This window comes from Ambystoma mexicanum, chromosome 10 (assembly GCF_040938575.1).
Source record: "Ambystoma mexicanum isolate Mex_15411 chromosome 10, UKY_AmexF1_1, whole genome shotgun sequence".
Classification (NCBI taxonomy): domain Eukaryota; kingdom Metazoa; phylum Chordata; class Amphibia; order Caudata; family Ambystomatidae; genus Ambystoma; species Ambystoma mexicanum.
Genome location: NC_090932.1, coordinates 178,995,208 through 179,020,612, shown reverse-complemented (window position 1 = coordinate 179,020,612; position 25,405 = coordinate 178,995,208). Strand labels below are relative to the sequence as shown.

General features: G+C 46.7%; 1 protein-coding gene across 1 annotated transcript in view; it reads right to left on the bottom strand.

Annotated features, from left to right (window-relative positions):
* Positions 1 to 25,405, bottom strand: part of KAT6A (lysine acetyltransferase 6A) — a 1,549,616-nt gene that overhangs the window by 180,028 nt on the left and 1,344,183 nt on the right. The window contains exon 13 of the mRNA XM_069617664.1: positions 572 to 803. Within this exon, the coding sequence (XP_069473765.1) occupies positions 572 to 803 (232 nt within the window). The remainder of the gene's footprint in view (positions 1 to 571; positions 804 to 25,405) is intronic.

Genomic DNA, 25,405 nt, shown 5'->3' with positions numbered 1-25,405 from the left:
TGCAAAACAAGTGACTTTCACAAAATTATAATAAACCTTTAGAGAAAAGAAAAGCACAAATGTATGGCTAAAGAGAGCATATGGCAACATTGTAACTCAGCCGATGTGTCCTTCCCCATGCGTGCTGCCTATCAGATCATTTCACATACACTTTTACTCTGCTTATTCCTTTTTCTGATTTCACCCACCTTTTACCTTTTCCCAGTGTCCTGTCATAAACCAGTCTTGACCAATTTTCTAGTACTTTCCCTTTCTAGTCCTGAGTAAACTCCAACACTAACTTTACACTACACATTTTGCTCTCAAAGAGGGGTTTGTAACTTTGTTGCTTTGTCACTCAGCTACTTTTATCATAGTTGACACAGCCTTCTGTTATCCAATACGTGAGATACTCGGTCATTCTGCTATGCCTCCTACATTGGGTTGCTCCCCTTCACAAGACTTCCTCAGCACTTCTCTAATTCACCTTTATCTTTTGGTCCTCAGGGTTCCCAGATCTTATGCATTCTGACATTAATGGAAAATGGTGACATTCCAATTTCTTGAAAACTAGATCCCATTGTGTACCCACCGATCACCACGAATGTCCAGCATTCGCAAGTGTTGTAGAGAGGCTGAGATGTCCTGAGGACAGATTCCAGTCAGTCTGCTCAGTTTCTTGATGCTAAGAACCCTGTCATGTTGCTGATGTAGGCACTCCAGGATGACACTCTTCCAATAAGCCATATAGGAGAGACGTCCCAAGTCAGACAGAGGCTTTTCAGGAGACCCCGCTTGGCCTTCCCGCTTGGACAGCAGGTAACCTGGGGAAACAGACACACATTACAGAGTAGGTTGCACACTCAAAATGTGAGCATTCAGGTCCATGGTGTATGACAAGCAAGTAAGCTGTGTTAGAGAGGAAGTGTAGCAAGTGAGGTTAAGGTGCAAATATTCAAGTCTAAATGGTGGCCCAATGGCCCTCACCATTCCATGCAATCTGTGGAACAAAGTTGCAGACCTCCTAAACAAGGAGGGTGCCACCACCAACAAGCAACATTGGAAAACTAAGGATGAAATGGGGTCCGTCTGAAGAGAAAGAGAGAAATGTTCTGGTTCTTTGTGGTGGAAGGTCAAGAAAGCATTCAAATGAACTTGAAATGGATCTCCCTGGTGATATGGGGCCTGTGGAGGAAGGCAAGAGCCAATGGAAGTAGTTCCATCATGTCATTTAAAAAAAGAAAGAGGATTGCTATGTGCTGGATACTCTGGGGCCTGCAGACGAGGAACTATGGGAAGTTGATGTAGTGAAATATGTAGGTTGATTAAGGTTTCTTATTTCCGAAGCGGCAAAAGAAACAGAGTTCACAATCTGGTTCCCACTGAGGTGCATAGAAAGGCTGGATGCTTGGTAAAAAAACAAGCAATGGCAATGCAAATAGGTCTGGCTTTGTAAATTTAAGTTTTCCTAATACCTATTATTGTAGATTTGTCATTGAAGAACATTAAAAATGCTTGACATTTATAATGTATCCCACATCACATAGCTCCCCATTTGCGCTGAAGCCTCATCTATGTTTTAATTTCTCTAACTATTACCAAAAAGTGATGGGTTGAAGGTTTAAATATGGGGAGGAGTTGCAGTGAAGCACAAGACAGAGAATCTCAAAAATGTAATTCCATTAATCAGGAGGCTCAACTGTACAATGCTTGGTGTAGAATTAATGGTGAAAATAGAGGATTCACCTTCCACTTGCAACTCCATAACTTTTATTTAAAAATTGTTTAAGTTTTTGTATGTGACAGGGGTTGACATATTAGGTTTGCTATGGTCCGATCATGAAATAGTTTGTGTATTGTTAGACTGATTACTTCCTTGATGATGATACAGGGGAGGTATCCAACGCTAAAGTAAGGGAGGGATTAACGGCTATTTTATGTGGATAACTCAAACTGAGCTCAATCCCTCAGCATTTGAAAATGAGAAATGCAAGAGAACAGAGAGCTCTTAAAGATTTTGGAAAAACAACTGGGAAAAGGGACGGGTTCAGTTTTAGTTCTTAAGAAATAGAGTAAATTGCGAGGATTGGAAAGGGAGAACTAAAAGTATTACTGGTGAACGAGAATTAAGTCACATGAAGATATTTGAAACAGAACTATTATGACAAGGGGGATAAGGCAGACAAAATACTGATGAGAATGCTGATCAGATGTAGCGCAGATGTTAGAAAGAATAGTTCTTAGTGTTAAGGATCGATATGTGAATATATTAAGGAGGAGGTCTGAGGCATGTGAGAGTTCTATAGGGATTTATATACAGCAAATGGGGCTAGTGATATACTTAAAATATCTGATTATCTAGAAGGGATTGACATGCACAATCTGGGGGAAGAAGACAGTGAGGCGTACAAATCACACATCTCGCCAGAAAAGGTGGTGAAGGTCATTATGGGAAAGAAGGAACCAGGAGGTGCTGGATTCGTTGTGCATTTTTTAAGCTTTAAAAGAATATTTGAACTCTTTCTGGTAAAACATTTTGACAGCATTCTAATGGTGGATCTATCGGATTTACTGGAGTGGGATGGGGTGTCACAGATTGGTAAATTGCCCATATGGACTCCCCCTTCCTCCTCCCTGTTACAGACCCCCCGGGGCTAGCCAAAGCTTTTTTTTTTTTTTTAGAACAGCTGGACCTATTTCTCTCTAACTGGAAGTAAATATAAAGACATATTGCTTCTGGGAGAGTTTAATATATGGTTGGATATCTAACCAATTTGGATGCCAAGCAACCATGGGCGATTTTTGATAATAGCCTATACCCAATGGCCACCTCCTCCCATATAAAGGGCCACTGCGTAGATGTCTTATTGTCACAGGGGAACATTGAGACACTAATGGATATGATGCCAGTTCAGTGGCCAGATCACTATGCCAGTTTTTTCATGCTGAAGCATGTCGTAGAGAAGCAAAGGCCACCTATCGACATTTGTACAGCGTTAGCTCACAGAGCTAAGGATTTACAAAATATTGCGGGTGTGGAAGTACAGCGAGCCCTAGCAACCGCTGCTCGAATGCTGCAATGTGAACAATTCTTTGCTTGCGGCACTACCATTTTAGATAATATCTGCTCTGTAGTGGTACCACTTAAATCCACAAAATCAAGAAAATTTAAACCATGGTTTACTCAGGATCTATTACCCTTACGGAGACAATGTAGAGCCGCTGAGCGGAGATGAAGAGAGAGACCAATACTCAAGATAGCCACCTTAGGGCAGAAAAAAAATATATAAAACCTGGATAAGCAGGCAATTTTTCTAGCTAAACCTGTCCACTTTCATTCAAAGATTGATGCTTTGAGGAACCATCCTAGAGAGCTCTTCTCAGTCATTTCAAATCTTTGTCCCTCAAGGTGTATTTACTCCTCTATGGGGCCATCTTTAAGGCAGGCCAATATATTCAACCTATTTTTTAAAGAGAAGATAGAAAAGATTAAAAGCAATATTCTTTCGAGTCTCCAATCTTCTGATAAGGGCCCAGATTTGATGGAGCAGAATTCCTTAGTATGGCTGGTGGCATTGGAGTGCTCAGTGCCCTTTCTTTAAACCAGTAACAGAGGATGAACTATCGGCACAAGTAGGTCAGCTTAAACCCACCAATGATCGCTTATTTCCGCTGCCATCCTGTGCAGCAAAATATCTAGCATTGGAGATCGCCCCCTTCATGACAGATTTTATTAACAAAAATGGTTTTGAAAAAGTCTAATCTGGCTACATCTGTTCTGCAGAACTACCGCCCAATTGCTGGCATTCCGTGACCAAGCAAACTACTGGAGAAGGTTGTCAACCAACTACAGAGCTGCTGAAAGAGTTCTGGTTGGACCTGTTTCAGTCGGGATTCAGACCAAGGTTTGGGACTGAGACAGCCCTGTTGGCAGTTGCAGGATGACTTGTTGGAGGCCGCGGATAGTGGAGATCTCTCACTGCTGATAATGTTGGATCTCTCTGCGGCTTTCGCCACAGTGGATCATTCCATATTGCTTAGCTGCCTGCAAGAGATTGGTAAAGTCTCACACCAAGCCTTGAAATGGTTTGCCTCTTTTTTTGTCAGATTGACGTCAGCAGGTGAAAATTGGGGTTTCTTTCAGATCCCACTAATTTTACCTGTGGGGTTCCACAGTGCCCATAACTTTCCCCTTTATTGTTTAATCTTTACCTGCGGCCATTGATGAATATCCTGAGGAGCCCTGAGATGAATTTCCATTGTTATCCCGTTGACACCCAGGACTCCATCAAAATAGAAGATTCTGAACATACCTTTCTTGGGGTTAGCCAATGTTTAGAGGAAGTCATCCATTAAATGTTGGCAAATCAGTTGCAATTAAATCAAACAGACTTAGGTTGCCCAGTTTGGGCTAAAACATCTTCTCATGGCAGGAAAAAATCCTCAGGATTTCCATCTTCTGGTGACTGATCTTAAATTCGCCACCATGATAAAAAAAATCTTGGCTTTATTTGGCAAAATAATCTCGGCAGTGAAAGCCAGGTTAGTGCTAAGGGGCAGGCAGACCTTTACTCTGTGTATGTTGTGACAAGTATTGCCATATGTTCCAATTAGTGACCATACTGTAATTGTGGGGTCACTGGTAAATTCACACTACTGCAATAGCCTCCTTGCTGGAATTCCTGCAAAACAATGGCAGGGACTGCAAAAGGCTCAGAATGCAGCAGTCAGATTAATTTGTGGTCTCAATAGATATTGCCATGTTTCAGCTGCACGTTGTACTTGCTCTACATTGGTTGGCAGTTGTGGATAGGTTAAATTTCAAGATTGTCTGTTTGACATTTAAGAGCCTGAAGGGACCTGCTCCAGCTTATTTAGAGGACAAGCTTAGTTGATATCATCCATCTAGGCAGATACGCTCAAGAGATGAACTGGAGTTAATATCACCCCAATCTCGGTGTGTTACCAGGGGTGACAGAAGGTTTGCTGTCTATGGTCCGAAGTTGGGAACAGGATCCCCTGAGAAATTTGGTCCTTAGAATCTGCCCAGCAGTTTCGCAGAGCCCTGAAAATCTCTCTTTAAATAATGGGCACCAGATGCATTTGTCTATTAACAATGACCTTCGGCCTTTCGCGATTAATTGCTCCTTTTGACTAGTGCTTGGTAGTTATTGCCTTCCTTGTTACCACCTGCGCCTCTATACGATTTGGTTCATCTTTGTGCGCGTTATAGATAGCTCAAATCAAATGGCGGAGGTGTTGCCAGGAACTGTTATGGAGGTGATTATTACAGTTCACCCAGAGGAAGGGAAGGACCCATTAGAACCTACATTTTACAGGCCTATTTCTCTATTGAATATAGATACAAAAAAATGCAAACAATGTTAGATAACAGATTGGGTGCAAATATCGCCATTTTGATACACAAAGACTATGTGGGATTCCATGTTGATAAACAGGGGGCAAATAAACTTGAGAAAAAAACGCTAAACCTGAACTTCTGGGTGTTAGAACTGGGGGTGGACTCCGGAGTGATCTCAAAAGATTAGGAGAAAGCCTTTGATCAGTAGGAGTTGCCCTTCTTAAAGGCCAGTGATGCAAAAGGTGGATCTGGCAACTCATTGCTGGGAGTGTATTGATGCCCTTTATGTTAAGCCTCTGCCGGATCATTGATTGATGGGGGTGACATTGGATAGTTTTTCGCTCGATAGGCACAGGACAGGTGTGCCTTTTGACACCCCCGCTCTATGCCTTAGTTGTGTAGCCCTTACCTTGTACTGTTAAGCTGAATGTGATAGTGAAGAGATGTTATGTGGGCCCAGTGAATATAAAATGTCCACGTAAGTGGATGATCTCTGTTTACATTTAGCTGATCCAGGGTCTTCTTTACCAGAGGCTATATGAGTTATCCAGTGGTATGGACAATTCGCGAGCCTTCACATAAATCATTCAAAATCCTTTACGCTTCCTATAGTTGATGTTTGGGGGACAAATTGGGAACCCTCAGACTACAAAACAATGCAAGTGGTACCAGAAAAAATCTAATATTTGGTAGTATAGATGCTCTGAAATGTGTTCAATCTGTAGGATCAGCCACCTTGGAATGGAAGACATCTAAGAAGATAGGAAAAATTGACCATTCTGTGGCTGGGCCAAATGTTTGTTACAATGAATCTATTATCAAGATTCTTATTCTTGTTCATGATGTTACCCGTCAAGGTCCCAGAATCCCTATTCGGGCAAATAGATATTAAAATCTCTGGAATGGGAAAATACCATGTGTTTGGGCACAGAGTTTTAAAACGTCCAAAAGAAGAGGGTGGCTCTGCTGTTCTGACTTTAGATTGTATTATAAGTGGGCCCAATTAAGAGTGTTGGTCTGTATGGTGAAAGTTCCAAAGCACTACACAAAATAAAACCTTTTACACAGTAATTCCCTAAATGGCAAAATGACATACATTTTGGATCAAAATAAATACAGTAGAAAAATGTAAATTTAACAAAAGAAATATTTACATAAGACATGTTAAGACAACAATTCAAAGGGGGCGTGGCTTGGCGCCGATGGCGAGCGGTAGCTGATCCGCCGAGCTCCGGCCGAGACGCCGTTTCCTGATCCTTTTTCTCCGGCTCGCGTGCGACCCCGACTTCTGAAAAGGAACGAGCGGTTGGGCGAAGCAGCCCTGCACCTGAATAGTTGTTGGGCCCACCAAATTGGACCCCCCTGAGACTCCGGTGGCCCTGAATCGGTTCTCCCCCCCTCCCGTTCTTACTGGATCCAAGATGGCGCCCCGCACAGCATAGCGGTGCCTGCGAGGGGTACCCCCTCCCCCAACGGATTCCAGGGCCCGGCGGGGAGAGGCAGCAGCAAAGGAGAGGCTCCGCTCTTCTAGAGACCACCTCTACGGACCACACCATCACACACGGGGGCAGACCACAGCTCACGGCCCGATATTTGGCCAGGTGAAGGGCCCCACCAGTGATCTCACAAGTGAACTAACTTTTGAGGCCTAAAACAACCGCAACCATCGCCCCAAGATGGCCGCCAAGAACAAGACCAGAGCCGCCACCATGGACTCCTTTGTTTCCACCAGGGCGAAGACCCCCACTCAATCCAAGGCCAGCTCCTCTGAAGTTGCCCAGTCGAGCGAAGAGGTGGCGGCCGATAACCACTCTCAGATACTTGATGCTATAGCCTCGCTAAAGACGCATATCGACTCCAAGATCGACGAATTCAAAGTCGATATTCAACTGATCCGCCAAGACGCTCGCAACTTAACGGAGAGGGTCGCGACCGTCGAACAGTCGGCAGAGGAAGCCTCCACGGCCATCACAGCCATAAAGTCCGAAGTTGTCCTCCTGAAGAGGAAAGTCACCTTTTTGGAGGAAAAGGCAGAGGAGGCCGAAGGTCGGGCCAGACGGAGCAACATCAGGATCCTGGGGGTCCCGGAGGGGAACGAGGGAGTAAATACCACATCCTTCGTCGAAACCCTTCTGCTACAAGAAATAGGGGCCGGCAAATTGACCCAGGGATTCTCTGTCGAAAGGGCCCACAGATCCCTTCAGAGGCGCCCTCCCCCCGGATCGCACCCCAGACCCATAATCGCTAAGATACTGAACTTTCAGGACAGAGAAACTATCTTACGGCGATCCAGGGAGGGGGGCCCCATCGAGCGAGGAGACTCCAAAATCTCCATTTATCCGGACTACACGCAGAAGGTACAAAGAGAGCGGAACTCATTTGTCCCGATAAAAGCCCGGCTCCGACAACTGAACCTAAAATATAGACTACTTTATCCATCGCGCCTAAGGGTTGTCTACAAGGAGAGAGTGGTGTTTCTCGAGAACCCAGATGCGGCCAACATGTGGCTTGAGGATAATAACCTGGCGGATGGCAAGGACAACTCACAGACTGAGACCTAACCTCCCAGCGACCCCCATGTAAGAAACATCGCACGTGAGACCGGAATACAGAAGATAATCCAACTACAGTTTTTTCACTTGGAAACGGCCTCGTTCGGCTCTGCCGCCAGGCCCTTGCCCCACCCCCAGCGTAGTATTTACCCGGTCTGGGCACCCGCCTGACCCAGCTCGCGCCCGACTCCCGGATGGGCTCCGACGGCTCGAGAGCGCCTGAGCACCGCGACAATGTTGTAGTTGCTGGGCGCACCAGTTTAAGTTTTGTTGTTAGTTTTATTAGTTGTACAGTCTTCATGCCTCTTTTGCCAACGCAGACCGAGATGGGTCTGGGACTTGACACCGATGAACGAAATGCAGTGGTATCCCCCCTGCAGCCCACCCGAACAAGACTAAAGTGGAGTCGGACCCCAGAGTCCCACACCAAATCTGAAACTCGAACCGGATGGCGACACAGCTTACTGTAATGACCTGGAATGTGCGGGGCATGGGCTCATACCTCAGGCGCAATCGTATACAGTCCTACCTCAGGAGGAAGAAAATCTCCATTGCACTCCTTCAAGAGACTCACCTCACGACGGAGACCATGTCTAAAATTGCAGACCGATGGGCTGGGACTGTTAGAGGGTCCCCCTACTCTAAATACGCCAGAGGGGTGCTAATATGGATAAGCCCGGACGTCCCCTTCCAGATGGAGGGAAGTGAACAAGATAAAGAAGGGAGATTCACAGCGATTTGGGGCACATTGGAACAAACCCCAGTCTGCTTCATCAACTCTTACTTCCCTCATCACGGGATATCGGCGTACCTCGCCACATTGATAACGAAGCTGACTCGGTACCGGGTCCGCACCTTCATATGGGGAGGGGACTTCAACTGTGTTGCTGACACGAGTGCAGACAGATCGCTGCCCCCCCCACGCCCGAGCAGCCTCACATCCGGTGCCTTGAGGGAAACTCTGGAGCAACTCAACTTAGTGGACATCTGGAGGGAACACCATCCGACCGACAGGTCCTACTCCCACTACTCAGCTCCACATGGAGTTCACACAAGAATTGACTATCTGTTCATCAATAAGGAACTCACCCCACACATAACAACCACAGAATACCTGGGGCGGACGATCTCCGACCACTCCCCACTGACCATGTTATGGCAAATGAGAGGCCCCAGACCCCCGATCCCCATGTGGAGGATGCCGACCGCGGCACTTGCGGACCTCGAGTTCAGGGAAACCCTTGCCGAAAAATTGGAAGAATACTTGGAGAACAACATCGGTTCGGTCCCCTCCTGGGGCACATTATGGGAAGCAATGAAGGTGGTGACCAGAGGCGAAATCATATCGAGAGCCGGCGGAACTCGCAGGCAGTTGCGGAGCACCCTGGAAGCACAGGAAGCTGAGATCTCCCGACTGGAGTCCACATGCGACAACTCTATGGAGACAGAGACCAAGCTGAAGGAAGCCCGCACAGAATGTCAGCAGGCATGGGAAAGACTGGAAAAATTTGATTTCGCCACGCACACCGCCAGATCTCATAAAGAATCGGACAAACCGGGAAGACTACTAGCATGGCTCTGCAAACGGGAACACCCCAAACATCTCCCAGTGGAGATACGGGACGCTAATGGGTCATCCCACTCGACTCAGCTAGGGATCAATGAAGCCTTTGCTAAATTCTACACAGAACTGTATACCCACAAGACCCAGATTCCTGCTGCAGACATCATAGACACACTCGAGGAGATAGAACTTCCCCACATTTCGCTCGAGCAGAGAGAGGAGCTGGAAACCGAGATCACTCTTGAGGACGTTCAAGGGGCAATCAGGTCCCTCTCCAACAACAAAGCCCCTGGCAGTGACGGCCTCCCACCTGAGTTCTATAAAGCGTATGAGTCCATCCTTGCCCCAGTTCTCCACGAGGTCTACCAGGAGGCACACACGGATGGGATTCTCCCCAACACCATGAAGGAAACCATAATAGTCCCCATGCTCAAGCCACACAAATCGCCCACCGACTGTGAGTCCTATCGCCCTCTGGCTATGCTAAACTACGATGCCAAGATCCTCACATCCATATTGGCCCGCAAGCTAGCCAGGGTGGTGGGTTCCATCGTTCACGAAGATCAGAACGGATTCGTTCCTGGGCGCAACACCACTGCTAACCTCCGGAGGCTGCAGCATGTAATGGCCGAAACATATGACAGGGACGAGGACCTGGCGGTGTTGTCGCTCGACGCCATCAAGGCCTTCGACTCCATATACTGGGAGTGGATCAGGGAGGTCCTGAGAAGATTTGGCTTTGGAGAGGGCTTCATCAGGTGGGTTGAGGTCCTCTACAATTCCCCGACGGCGAGAGTAAGAACGGGAAGAGTGGTTTCAGCGGCTTGGGATATACAAAGGGGAACAAGGCAGGGCTGCCCGTTATCACCCATGCTGTACATACTGGGCCTGGAACCGATTGCATTATACTTCAGGCAGCAGCTCTTCGATGCTGGCATTAAGGTGGGCAATGCACACCACATAATATCCTTGTATGCAGACGACGTCCTTCTTTACCTAAGCTCCCCCGAAGTTAACGCGCCAACCGCGTTGGAGATACTGGACAACTATGCGAAGTACTCAGGGATCCGCTTTAGTAGGAATAAGTCCTCTGCCTTCCCCTTGGCGGGCTTACGCAACATTCCGGAAAACAATCTCCCAGAGATAGGAATAAGCTGGCAACTGGTCCAGTTCCGTTATTTGGGGATCAACATAAGCCACACCCCGCTACTCATGCATGAACACAACACCGAGGCCGCCATCGCGAGTCTCCGAAGTTCTATAAAGTTTTGGTCCAAGCTCCCATTGGCCATGGTGGGCAGGGCAGCGATTGTCAAGATGATCGTACTCCCCCGATTCCTGTATTTCTTCATAAACATTTGCCATTACATTAGACCGTCCTTCTTCAAGAAGCTGGAGGCCATCTTCAGGGACTTCCTTTGGGGCCCACACAGGCATAAACTTTCGCTGTCCGTCCTCTCTCTCCCACACAAAGAAGGCGGAATAAAGTTACCGGATCTCCAGTTGTACTACCTGGCTGCCCAGCTGAGTCACATAACGAGATGGCTCTCGGATGAGCCTTCAGCAGAGACCGAACTGCTGAGGCAACCCTTGGACAATGTGATCCCCAAGGAGATCCTATGGCACCCTACATGGCAACCCCCGGTCCCCTCCATGGTGATTGACCTGGGAAGAAAGATATGGGCCAGGTCCTGCTGCATCAGGCGAATACGACACCCATACTCTCCGGACAATCCCATCCTAGCAGACACCTGTCGAACGGCTGCAGACATCTCTACGGCAAGGAGGTGGGAAGAGGCCGGCATTTACACATGGAGCGACATGTATGAGGAGGGAGAATTCAGGGATTTCGAATCTCTTAAGGCTGCCGATGGAATTCCCCCGGGCCAGTTCCTCTGGTATCATCGCCTCAAACAAACTGCTAAGAAACAATGGACCGGATGGCCGGAGGAGCCCTCCCCTGACCCTCTGCTACAAGAGATGCATGACCTCTCGGACGGCTGGAGACCTGTCTCCAGGCTTTACAGCAGACTATGTGATAAAACCAACCCTAAATGCGAAGATCTGAGGACAAAATGGGAGGCGGACCTTGAGACCCCGATTTCAGATAAAGAATGGGAAAGAGCGCTGATATTTCCCAAAAAAGTATCCAGGAACACCAGGTTTGGCCAGATCCAATTGAACGTTCTTTACAGGACATACATGACCCCACATAGGGTTGCCTCCTTCAATAAGACATCCTCCCCTGCATGCCCCTGGTGCGGGAATGATAAAGCAGATGTGATTCACATGTTCTGGACCTGCACCAAGGCGATGGCACTGTGGTCCAAGGCCAAACAGACCTGCATGGACGCCGGAATGACAAGATACGAATGGACTCCTGGCGAGTGCCTCCTGGGGACCTACCCCAGACCTAGCAAATCCAAGCACGCTGTTAAATTAATGGACATCTCATGTATCCTGGCTAAAAGAACAATAGCGATGGCCTGGAAGACGCCGTCGGGCCCCAGGCAAGAGAGATGGCTCAAAGAACTCGAGAGATGGACAACAGCTGAAACCAGGGCCTGGCAGGAAGGAATCACGAACAGTGGCGAAACCGAAGGTGGCACTTTGGAATCATGGAAGGCCCTCCTCAGAGACATACGCTTCAGCGCTGACTACAAACCCCCCTGAAGTCCCACACCACTGCATTGACACTGCTCGGATGCCGGCATTGGTGGAACCACCTCTGTGTTTGACCCCTCTTGCTTCCTGAAACTGTGGGTCATTGCCCCTAACCCACCCGTCCACTGTAAGTTTGCTACAACATGAAGACTGTTGTTGATTTGTTTGTTCCCCCCCCCTTGTTTCCCCCTCACCGTCTCCTCCCCAGTTCAAACCAATGTTGATTTCTTGTTGTATTGCACGTTTTCTTTTTCTTTTTTCTATCAAAATCAATAAAATACGTTTTAAAAAAAAAAGACAACAATTCAAATAACATCATCGAAATAAGTATATTTATAAACAACTACCTATTATTAACCACAAGAGACCATTGTATTAGGGTTAGATTTTTGCCATGGTGCAAAGAGGAGAGAGTCGTTTTTCAATACCTAACCATATATGGCATGCTGCACTGGACAGTATCACGAATTTACCCGAAATTAAGTATACTCAAAGTTAATCCGTTTGAATTTGTGTTATGTTGTGTACAAACTTCTTGTATACTGCAATCTAGGCTTTCATTCGTTTATCAGATAGAGACAATATATTTCAAGGAGTTTCTAATCCGGGGTGGCAGATCCGCCAGGTTCTAGATTCATAAGGTATATTCTTCCAAGCGCCAATATATTAAAGTGTCGGAAGCAAATTGAAGTGTAGGTGATTGATGAATCTTCAGCGAATTAGATCTTGACGGGACCATATGTTATTAAGCATTCCTGTGCACTTGTTTTTTAACAACTGTTTCTCAAGGGTCAATGCGTTCAAATTTTCAAACAAAATATTACAAAAAGATCTTAAAAGAGGAGTTGACCATTGCCAACAATCTGTAATTGTATGGGTGCCCTTCTCTCTAGACTCCAGTGGAGTCTAGAGAGACTATATAGTAGCTTCCTTATCATTGTATTCTTTAGGTTGCTGTAGATAGGTGTCCAATAAGCCTGTAGGATGCATTTTACGATTGCAATTGGACTTGTGCTTCAAATCTTTTTTTGGTATTTCTACCAATTCGTAGTTATTTGCTGTCGAAACATATGTAGTATTGGATGCTGAAGTAATTGCCTGAGAGCCAGAGTTCGTTTTACAAGGACCCTGGGTACCATTTTCCTTGATATTCTTATTGGAAGATTATTTCTTGTTTTTCTTCTTTTTATTCTTCCATCTGGAACTTTTCCGAGATTCATAAGTCGTCGTCAAGGTAGTAGTGTCCTAAATGTCTTTTCCTTCAGCGGGTGAATTAGTATGTGAACATTCTTTCACACTTTGAAGCTCTGTATCACCAATTACATTGTTCTGTGCATGCAGGGCTTTCAGAGAAGACATTTCTGCTTGTAGCTGCAGATCATTATGGCTGGCAAGAGATAACAGTTAATTTGAGTATTCATTGCACTTTCCACATGATGCGCTGTTTAAAATAACATTGAAATGTTTTTTGACAACACTGCAAATACTTTTGTTCCTTTAAGATGTCAGTACAGAGGGTGAACACAGCTTTGAGTATTATTAGCATGGTGCTGAACTTTTAACCAGCATCAGAGGAATCAGTCCAGTTAGATAACTCCAAATCATTAACGGAGTCAAAGTTCGTCTGCAATTGTTTCCAAATCCGGAGATTTAGAAAAGTGAATTCCGATTTTTTATGACACTTCCATATTCAGAAATGGGGAGCCGGGAAGGGGAAATCCAATAGATTCACATTGCAAACTATAGCACATATTTAACAAAGAGTTAATGTCGATAGGTAGCAAAATGACAGAGCTATCAGCTTGCAAGGAAGCAGAGACAATGCCCATACCCTGGTAACTGGTGGCAAGTTGGTGGATGGAACTAAGACACAGGGCTGGAAAAATGTGGTGGTTTCCCCCTGTTCCAATTCCAAATTCGCCACCACAATGTTACTTTCCGCATTTTTTGGAATGGACGAAGTACTGTCAGTATTTGGTTGAAGTTACTTTCCATTAGTGGTCACATTCTTGGCTGCATATCTGTTACGCACAGAGCTGGCATGCTTTACTTTTAGACGACATGCTAGAATAAGTTGCTGTAACGAGTAAAGTGCAAAAAGTAAGGGAGAGGGAAGATAAAGAACTTGCCCTCTCTTGAAGATGCATCGACAGCTAGACTGGTCGACTTCACTTGCAACGCTCTTGGCAATGTGCGCTAAAGAGTGACAGTTTTTAACGTCACAGTGAAGGAGTGAGGGGCCACCAATCCTAGGCAGGTAACTTTCCCAAATCCAAAATGACGTGGAAAAGAGCCTCACAGCTCACCTCACCTCGACTGCACTTGCAATTAACGTGACAATTTTCAATATGCATCACATGGATGCATTAAAAAAAGATTTGATGACATCCGTACACGTGCATGAGATTTGCAGACTCCCAGAAGGGGGTTGCCTAAGTGAATACTCAAACATCCCACATTCAATATTGTTTGCGAAATTTGGAAGGAGCATTTAAAGAATGTTGACCCTTTGACATTGCCCTCGCCATTGCGCTCCCTTCGGACCCCTCATTTAAATATTGAGATAGTGGATCCAATACATATGAGAAAATGGTCGGAGGTGGGCTTGGTGAAGGCACGATTTATGTTTAAAGGGAGTGGGGGGTGGATTTAGAACGTTTCAAGAAATACATTCTGTGGCTGGAGTTACGCAAGTGAAAACCTTTCAGTAAATTAGATTTTAAGTAATGTTGACCTGTAGGGCTTGGAAATATCATTTTCAAAGGGATTTTACCCACTTTGGCAGGATCCTAGACCTGCAAATCACTCAAAAAGATGTTACTTCTATGTCATATAAATATACCATCTCAATAAGCATTGAAAGAAGTTGGAACTTTAAGGAACAATGGGACAAGGACCTTAATTAACAAATTACTTAGCCCTGGTAATGTTCTCTCCACTGGCTACCCCCCCCACGCATTCCTCATCTTTGATATATCCATGTTGTGCTTTGTAATTTCAGAAATATTTTTGACAATAGAGGGTGCTGTGCGGCATCGAGTCGGTGTCCCTTGGTGGTTAACATTCCCACATCCGGACAAAACGTCTATGACAGATAAATATCATGCACTGCGCCCATTGCCTCAGTTCTTAGTTTTTCCCTCCCTCCTGCTCAGACGACTTGAGGTTCAAATAACCTGCATAAATGTTGAAAGAGAGAAGTATAATAAAACAAAATCACCCACATTCAGAGGGGTAGGCTGGGAGAGCAAAGAGGAATTCATGGGAAGAACATCCAGTACAAAGATTACTACCAGGGGTAAGCAATTTGTTCTTCTAATGGATTGTGTCCTCCCACAGATTCCTCATCTTTGATGGACTTCCTTAGCAGTTTTATAGATGGTGATAGAAGAGGACTTTTCGTGCAGTTCTGATTAACACATGATATTGTGCAGAACATTGAATTCTTCCAAAACGAGCGTGCCGGCCCAACAAGATGTCCAAACAGTGATTCTTTGAGCAAGTGCGTAGCGAGGACCAAGTTGAGGCATTAAAAATGTCCTGCACTGGTACACCCCTTTGGAGAGCCAAAGTGGTTGCCACTCTTCTGGTGGAATGGGCTCTTAAGTTTTCAGGGACATGTTTTCCTGCAATGGAGTAGCACTTCGAAATGCAGAGGATGATCCAATGCAATAAAGTTTGTTTGATCACAGTTTGGCCAAGCCTGTGGCTGGTATAAACAAATACTTGGTCATCTTTCCTTACAGAAGCCATCCTAGAAGTGCAGAAACTAAAAGCCCTTTTCGGATGAAGCCTGTGTAACTTTTCTTCATCCTTAAAAGGGGGGGATAAAAAGCAGGTAAAGTTATTTTCTATGTTATAATTTTAATAATTGTTCATTTGTAATGCGCATAATACCAGCAAGAAGTTTCTAAGTGCGGAATCGGGATTCAAACCTTTTCTGCGCTGCCTTGTCTTGCTTCCAAGACGAATGCATCGCCCCTGGGCTATCCTTCTGTTGGAATTCAGGCAACATTGGGAAGGAAGGAGGGATGAACCCTCAAAATGACCTTCTCCTTGGAAAATATTGTAAAGAGTGGTTTACACACTCGCAAACTGTGAAAGAAGAAGTGATGGCTACCAAAAAGATAGTTTTCAATGTTAGTGAAGGCTACTACCAGGTTCAAATCTCAGGAAGGTTACAGAAAAAGGATGGCAAATTATCTGTCAATCCTTTGAGGAATTGAATGGCAATTGACATCTTAAAGTAAGAGCCTTGCACTGGCGTGCGTTTAAAAATGGATAACATTGCCAGGTATCCCTTGAAGGTAGTCAACTTCAATCCCGATTGGCTAGGTGCAGCAAAACATTATCATACCGTAAGGTTCTTTCTATTCATTCAGCTCCAGCAGATGCCTCATCATGACAGATATCTATCTCCCAGCTTCGCTGTTCGGAAACATTTCGACAGGAGGCGTAGTGGACCTCGACTTGGCTGTCGATCAGTCTTGTCTGGCTCTCCATCATCGGTTCCGGACGTGACGCCAGGCGTCATATATATACCACGTCACTATGCCACATAACTCGGTTCCTGTACATTTTTCCACTTGCGCTTGAACACTGCACAAGAAAAGCCAAATGAGTAGGCTAGCCAGCCATTAAAACATTAACAAGGTCAATGTGTGAAGAAAGAAACTCATTGATTATTTTATTTTTTTGGAAACAAAAACAGAAACGATCATCCCAGAGGCATCACCAGATGGCTTCTCGTTTGGACAGAAGCGACAACCCACTGAACTTTCTGAGTGGGGATGGATGGGAGGGTCGATGAGGAATCTGCAGGAGAAGAATCCATAGAACGAACATTACGGTAAGGTAATTTCTCCTTCAATGGATTGCTTTTCTCCCACAAATTCCTCATCATGATAGAGTCCCCAAGCAGTTAGGATAACGGAGAAGGGCAGAAAGATTTAAATCAGTAGATTCTGTAGGACTGCCTGTGAAGACTGGAGGGGGGTATCTGTACTCCTGCTCCCTATATGGCAGAGTAGAAGCACAGAGCACCCCAGCCAAGATTCTCCATTTGATATATGTGGACGAGCAATCAAGGCTTAAGCTCTCAGGAGGGGATGCGGGCTGGTTCTTAAATACAGTGTAGTCCTCAAGCACCCACAAAGGAATGTCCACACACTATGTTAATTATAACACAGTTCTTTATATAAATAAGGTTCACGTTATATACTAACACACTTTGTGCTCAGACAATTCTAGAATGATAAATGTACAATTTCTATGTGGTACCCCAATTACTCTTTGACACCATTAAAATGCACCAACTGCTGACAGTTTCAAATGGCATACAAATCAATAGCAAAAGTTATCAACCATAGACTCGGGAGGAAAAGAAGTGGTTAAACAATTGGCAGAATACTGGGTCCCGTTACCTAGACACAGTTTTCTGTGAGGATTCCCCCCACCTGGGCAAACTATAAATGAAGTATATTGACAAGCCCAGTCCATGTATTGTTTAGCAGAGTCTTATCTCCTACAAATGTTCTACTACACCAATGTACCTGGTTTAGCAGAGTTAGACGATGGGACGTCGACTCATCCTTCTTGAGTGAACTATTCCTCGAAGAAACGGGTGAATAATGTAGGGGCAGCAGCTTCGGTCCTTGCGGTGCTCATCGACGATCGGTCGTGGACGTCCTGCGAAGATGAGGCGTGCGGTTTACCTAGACGACGTTAGTTTGTTGCCGCAAAGAGTCAATGAAGAACGTAGGCCCAGCAAGGACGTTGGGTCATTGGCGAGTGGTGTTGGCGATCAGGACTCAACCACGGCTGGCGGTCGGATCTTCGTCAGCATCTTGGAAGACTTTTTGTGGCGGAAACCCACCGGAGGATTCTCTTCGGTTCGTCAGCGACCCTGACTTTCTCCGGCGGGACAAAGCAGCCATCGGTGATGAGCAAGGGAGTCCTTGATTCAACGGCAACGGAGCGCTGCAGCTCCGGTCAACGATGAGGGTCGTCGGCGGCGATGGACTTCGATGTCTGGGCACTTCACTTCTGATTCCTCAGTGGTCCCAGTCTCCGGTCGGCAGCCTTTCGATGACTGACTTCCAGGGAGCATTGGTGAAGGTTAGCTGGTGCACAATGTTCCCTCGTAGCTTGGGAAAAGGTCTCCTAGCCAGGTCCACTCTTGGATCAGTTCTTGGAGACACGACCGCTTTCAGATTGCATCGAAGGAAAGCAGCAGCAGAGCCTTCTTCCAGCTGGGCTTCAAGGTAAGCATCAAGTTTCGACTTCAGCTTCTGAACTATTTCCATCAGTGAGAGGTCCCCAGATATACTGTTCAGTCTCTCATTCACTCTGCTGGGTCACACTCAGGCAACCAATTATTCAGTCAGGCAGGCAGCCAATCAGGCCCACAGCGCATTCAGGCCATTCTTCTCCATCCAGACAGTGACAACACAGAATGTGGATTGGGACAAGTAATCAGCCATTCAGCACTCCACACTGCATTCATGCCAGTTTCGGGCAGGGCTGTTTCAGGCATTGTGTCACACACCAGATACTAGACACCCATAACATGAAATGCGTATTCGTCACGCACTCCATTCACCCAGGTCCCAACCAACGGGTGTACCAACATCACACAGTCATTGGGAAGGCTCCAGCCAGTCTGGTCTGGACTTTCCCACAATACCATATTTGTAACTTCCACCCAACAGCCAGTCAGGGGAAGAGACAGAGCCAGGGCTTCTCAGGACTTTGGGAAAACAAAGAGCCATCTTGTCCCCTATCAGGAATCAACTGATTCCAATGGCAGGGCCTAGGTATCCCAAAATGGAGGATACTGGGAGCACCTGTCAAATTCAGCATGGAGCTGCCACCAGCCCATACTTGCTCTGTGGGCCAAACACAGGTGCCCAAAAGCATACACTAGGGGAACAGGGTTGTACCCACCCCCCACCCATGGGTGCAATAAGGGTCTCCCAAGGGTTTGTTCACCAAACCAAAAAGAGGAAGAGCTGCACTGCCAGGAGTCTCGCACGGACTCCTGTGCAGAAAATAACACACAAAGGAGCACAGGACAAGGACACGCAGGCCCTATCCCTCCAATGCATTTCCAGCATCACACTGCCCTACCAAACCTAGCATTCGCTCCCTGTGCAACGTCCAAGGCATAGTGCTTGGTGAAGGTATGTAAGAATGACCAAGTGGCTGCCCGGCAAATATCCCTAACAGGGACCCCTCTCTGAAGGGCTGTAGAGGCTGAAACCCCTCTGGTCAAGTGTGCCCTGACGCCCGGTGGAAGCTCCTTGCCTGCCGATTGTTAACATTCGGATATGCAAAAGATAATCCAGAGTGACAAATTTTCTAGTGATGGCAAGGCCTTTTCTAGACAAGGAACGGGCTACAAACAATTGGTCTGATTTCCTAAACTCAAACGTACGAGCGACATAGAAGTTCAACGCTCTCTTGGGATCAATTTGGTAGAACCGCTCTTTCTCCTTCGAGGGATGCAGAGGAGGGTAGAAGAAAGGCAAATTAAATCGACAGGGAAAACATTTCCTAAACTAATGGACGCTCGCGTCCCCTGCACACCACAATTACTGACACAATAGTCGAACCTTATTATGATGAATTAAATTGCTTTCAGTTGATTGAGTCAAGTTAGTATGGTTGTATCAAGCTAATGGCTACAATTTGTTGAAATTATAACAAATAATCATTCTACATATGAGGGATTCAAAACATAAGTATATTTCAACAATCAGAAATTAAAAAGAGCGACATGTTTCGGGAAGAAAATCCCTTCATCTCGAGCATTAGATTCATGAAGTGTGCCTATCTTCTGGATTCAATTTAAGTCCATAAAGCAAAAATTATAAGTTACTCACTGTAGTGAGTAAAATACTCCTAGTCCATAGTCCCATTTCTTCCATACTGTATAGGCGTCCCTCGATAGGGATGGGAAACAGAACCGTCTTCCCCTTTAAATTTAGATGTCCCCGGTACAAGAGCCTTGCGGCCCCTCAGTGGTGAGACCGGGAGAGTCTTGCAACCCCTCGGCCTGTAGCTCCGGGAGCCTCGGTCTGGGAACACGTTCAGCCCTAGTGTGAAAAACTCTGACCTAGATCTATCTGAGAACTCCATGATTAAAGATCAGAGATCTATCAAATACTTCGACATCAGAGAACACAACCTTAGAAAACATCCACATACACTTCTTAAACTAGCAGAAGACCAATCTATCACAATCAAACCTGCAGACAAAGGAGGTGCTATTTTGATTATGGATAGTGACTATTACAATCAGAGTTGTCTGACATTAATGACAGAGATGGGCACCTAGTCCTAGATCATGACCCTAAATCGGCCATCACACCCATTATCGAAAATGTTCTCATCAACGCCCTCAATGACGACTGGATCACTGAGCATACCAAAGATTACCCGACTAATACATTTCCGATCATGCCACTATTTTACAGGTTACCTAAAATCCACAATAATCCACTAGTACCTCCTTTGAGACCTATTGTGGCTGCCACCGACAGTATCTTTGATCCTCTGGCAAGATAAGTGAATAAACTCCTCCAACCTATAGTACAGAAAAGTACTACCTATCTAAGGGACACCACACACTTTATTAGCATTGGACCAACTGCCTGAATTCAACCCCAATTGGACATTCACTTTGGACGCACACAGTTTATATTCATCCATTTCTCATAGTGAAGGACTCTATGCACATGAGTGGGCCTTATTGCGTGAAGAATACTTTCCATCCAATAAAATCTTCACAATTGAACTGGCCAAAATTATCTTGTACAACAATTACTTTCGATATCACAAAGATTACTAACTTCAAATCTCAGGCACATCCATGACCCCCCCCCCCCCCCGTGGCACCCGCGTATGCTAATTTATTTATGTATGCTTTCATGCTTTCGAGACCGAACATCTTAGAACACCCCACTTGGAAACCTAAATTGGGAGAAGGGAAGAGATACATCGATGACCTCTTTGGAATATGGATGGGTCCCAAAGAACTACAGCTTTTCTTGACAAACCTTAATGAACGACACACGAGTATCAAATTTACACTAGAAATGGGCACCCACAGTGTCTACTTTCTAGATGTTATCATGACCCCCTGCAGTAACAAACTCATCGTAAACCCGACCGGTGTGAACAATATACTGCACTACGCCAGTTATCATCCACCGCATCTTAAAACCAATCTACCATTAAGCCAATACAAAAGAATATATAGGATCATCTCGGACGGACCGACTTATCTAAAGGCCACTGACGATATCACTAACAGATTCCAAACAAGGGGTTACCCGATCACGACATTGGATGAAGCTAAAAGGAAGACTAACATCAAAACGAGATAGAATCGTTTAATACCCAAAATACACACAAGTGAACCACCTCTCATTCACCTAATGAAATTTTTCCAAACAAAGTGGACAGATTAATCGACTAATTAAGAAAAACCAGCAAATTACAAGACTAGACCCACACCTCACAAATCTTTTTCCAAAAACACTGATGGCGTAAACACGTGGAAGAAACTTCAGATACAGCCTAGTTAAGGCTGAAAGACATACCCAGACCAAACACGTTTTCTTATCCAAACCCAAATATGGCACATTTCTGTGTCTACACTGTGGAGACGTGAGGGGAGGCTAGGCAGCCATGGGGGGCTCTCTCGCTTCACTTAATTCTGGAGATATCGCCAGCCATTTGACTCACTGCTGTTTAACATTTACATTTATCCTTGCATTTTAGATCTAATCCATAGAGATTTTTTTTGGCACAGCCCATCGCATTTTCCTGGACTTCTAGACAGGTTTCTGGGACCAGCCGTTAGGGTTGAGATTATGGTAGAACAAGTTACTTTCTTACCTGGTAACGTTGTTTCGATAAGATGGTCCAACGACGTATTCCATATCTATGACAGGTAATCACCACAGCTGTGCTGCTTCGGAAACTTTTTTCAGTGTCTGCGTCCTGCGTCGATGACGTCGATGCGCCATCATCGAGGACCTCCTCCGACGTCCGAAGTCATCCGATGTGATAAGTAGGACGCACAACGCCCGTAGCCTCAGTTGCAGTTTTTTCCCCCCAGAACGTGTGACATCAGTCAACTGCCAGTCAGACACAAAGCCTTGCGGACCGTAAGCTGCAATCGCAAAAGAAATTCTGCAGCGGGGAAGGCAGGGAGGGAGCGATAAGGAATACGTCGTCGGACCATCCCATCGAAAGAACGTTACCAGGTAAGAAAGTAACTTGTTCTTCGAGGGGATTGGGTCCTCCGACGTATTCCATATCTATGACAGACTCCCAAAGCAGTACCAGAGCAAGGAGGAGGGAAAGAATTTAGAATCAAAATTTAGAATTGCCAATCAAATAGCAGAGCATTGGACCGCCTTGCCGAAGGCCAGATCCTGTCCCCGGATGGAATCGAGGGACATATTGACGTACAAATGTATGTACAGAAGCCCAGGTGGCTGCATCACAGATGTTGCAAATAGGAACACCCCTCTGCAGGGCAGTAGATGCAGCCATACCCCTGGTAAAATGGGCCCGCAAGCCAGCCGGCGGGTCCTTAACCGCAAGCGGTAACACTCCGAGATGGCCAAAATAATCCAGCGAGACAAAGTCTGTTTCGTCACAGCCTGTCCCAAACGCTTTCCAGCGTAACCAATAAAGAGTTGATCGTCCACTCTGACCCGGGACATGCGTGAAACATAAAAGCTTAAAGCTCTCCTAGGATCAAGCCTGTGGAGCCTCTCCTCTTCCTTACCGGGATGCGGAGGAGGATAGAATGCCGGAAGAACAACCTTCTGGGCCAAATGAAATTCCGAAACCACCTTCGGAAGAAAAGAAGGACGAACTCTAAGGACAACCCTGTCCTTATGAAATACAGTGAAGGGTGGCTTAACTGAAAGTGCCTGTAACTCACTCACTCTGCGAGCGGAAGTAACCGCAACCAGAAACACAGTTTTCAGAGTTAACAGCCTCAAAGGGCAAGAATGCAAAGGCTCAAACGGAGCACCCATAAGAAACTTAAGAACAAGGTTTAAATCCCAACCGGGCACCAGGAAAGGTGACGGAGGGAACACATTAGTGAGCCCTTTCAGAAACTGTGAAATTAAAGGGATTTTAAAGTAGGAACACCCTTCAGACGAGCGCTTAAAGATGGACAGCGCCGCCAGGCAACCTTTAATGGTACCCACTTGCAAGCCCCTGTGGGCCAAAGAAAGTAAAAAGGACAGAACCATGGGGATGTCACATGCAAAAGGATCCACATTCTGAACTCTGCACCAGTCGCAGAACTTACGCCAACGGTACAGAGACTTTGTTGCTGGCCTTCGGGCCGAGAGCAACACCTCCATCACGTCTTCAGGGAGGTCCTAATCCTTATACCTCAACCTTTCAGAAGCCAAGCGTGAAGGTTGAGGGATCTGACCTCTGGATGGAGAACCTGACCCCCCCCCTCCCGTGAGAGCAGATCGTCTCGGTAGGGAAGACGACGTGGAGGGCAGATGGACAAGTCGAGAAGGTCCGGGTACCACGCCCTCCGAGCCCACGCCGGAGCAATGAGGATCATCCGGGAACCGAACTTCCGTAACCTCCGCAGCACTTGCGGGATGACGGGGATTGGAGGAAATGCGTACAGTAACGGGAATGACCACTCCACCACAAACGCTTCTCCTAAGGCTCCTTTTGGAGCAGAACCTCTCGCACTTCCGGTTGACACTGGAGGCGAAGAGATCCACTTGAGGGGTCCCCCAAAGGGCGAAGATCTCCAGGAGAATCTCCTGAGCCAACTCCCACTCGTGAGAGATCGTGCTCTGCATGCTCAGAGCGTCCGCCGTCACGTTTTCGTCTCCGGCCTGATGAACTGCCGAGATCAAAACTTCCTGCTGGATGGCCCAGAACTCGAGCTGCATCGCCTCCCTGCACAGAGGAAGTGATCCTGCCCCCCCCTTTTTGTTGAGGTAGTGCATGGCCACTGTGTTGTCCGTCAGGATCAGGACATTCTTTCCTCGCACAGTCGGCAGAAAAGCCTTCAGGGCTAGCCTGACGGCCCTCAGTTCCTACAGATTGATATGGAGTCTGGACTCCGACGGAGACCAACGACCGCCGACTGTCTGCCCGTTGGCATGAGCTCCCCATCCCGTGAGGGATGCATCCGTCACGATCGTCACCTCTGGTCAGGGAAGCCAAAATGGAGCCCCCTTCATCAAGTTGCCTTCGACGGCCCACCACAGAAGGTCCTGGGCGACCGAGGGCGGCACCTGAACCGGGTCCAACATCCTGCCGGAGGACTGCGACCATTGCATCTCGAGTGCCCACTGCAAAGATCTCATCCGCAGGCGAGCCTCTGGCACCAGAAGAATGCAGGACGCCATGAGGCCGAGCAGCCTCAAGAACTCGAACGCTGGGAGCGTCTGGGCATGCTGAAACTTGTGCACCATCTGCTGAATGTGAAGAGCCCTCACCTGGGGAGGAAAACACTGCCCCAGGGAAGTGTCGAGCACTGCTCCGATGTACTGGAGCCGCTGTGTTGGCGTCAAATGGGACTTCTTTAAATTGAGGGAGAAGCCCAGCCTGTGAAGGGAGTGGCAGGTGACGGACAGATGATCCAGGACTTGCTCGGGAGAGCTCCCCCTGATCAACCAATCGTCCAGGTAGGGGTAGACGTGAATCCCCCCTTGCCCGAGATGCGCTGCCACCACCACCATGAGCTTGGTGAAAACCCTTGGGGCGGAGGTCAATCCGAACGGCAGGACCCGAAACTGAAAGTGCGAGTCGCCAACCGCGAACCTCAGGTACTTCTTGTGCTTGGGATGGATCGGCACATGGAAGTAAGCATCCTTGAGGTCGAGAGACACCAACCAGTCCTGAAGCTGAAGGGCCTGGAGGACTTGAGAGAGAGTAACCATCTTGAACTTGTCCTTCCTGAGGAGTTTGTTCAAACCGCGCAAGTCCATGATGGGTCTCAATCCCCCGTCTTTCTTCGAAATCAAAAAATAAGGGGAATACCATCCCTGGTTCCTCTCCGCTGCAGGCACCAGTTCTATGGCGCCTTTCTCCAGCAGGGCTTGAATTTCCTGCGCAAGGAGCGGATCCGGACTCTGCAAAAAGAGGTTCCCCGGTGGATTGTCGTGAGGCCTGTGCCGAAAGGGAAGACAGTAGCCGTGGGTTATGATCTCCAGAACCCACACATCTGAAGTAATGGCACGCCACTCTACAAGATGCTGCGCCAGCCTTCCCCCA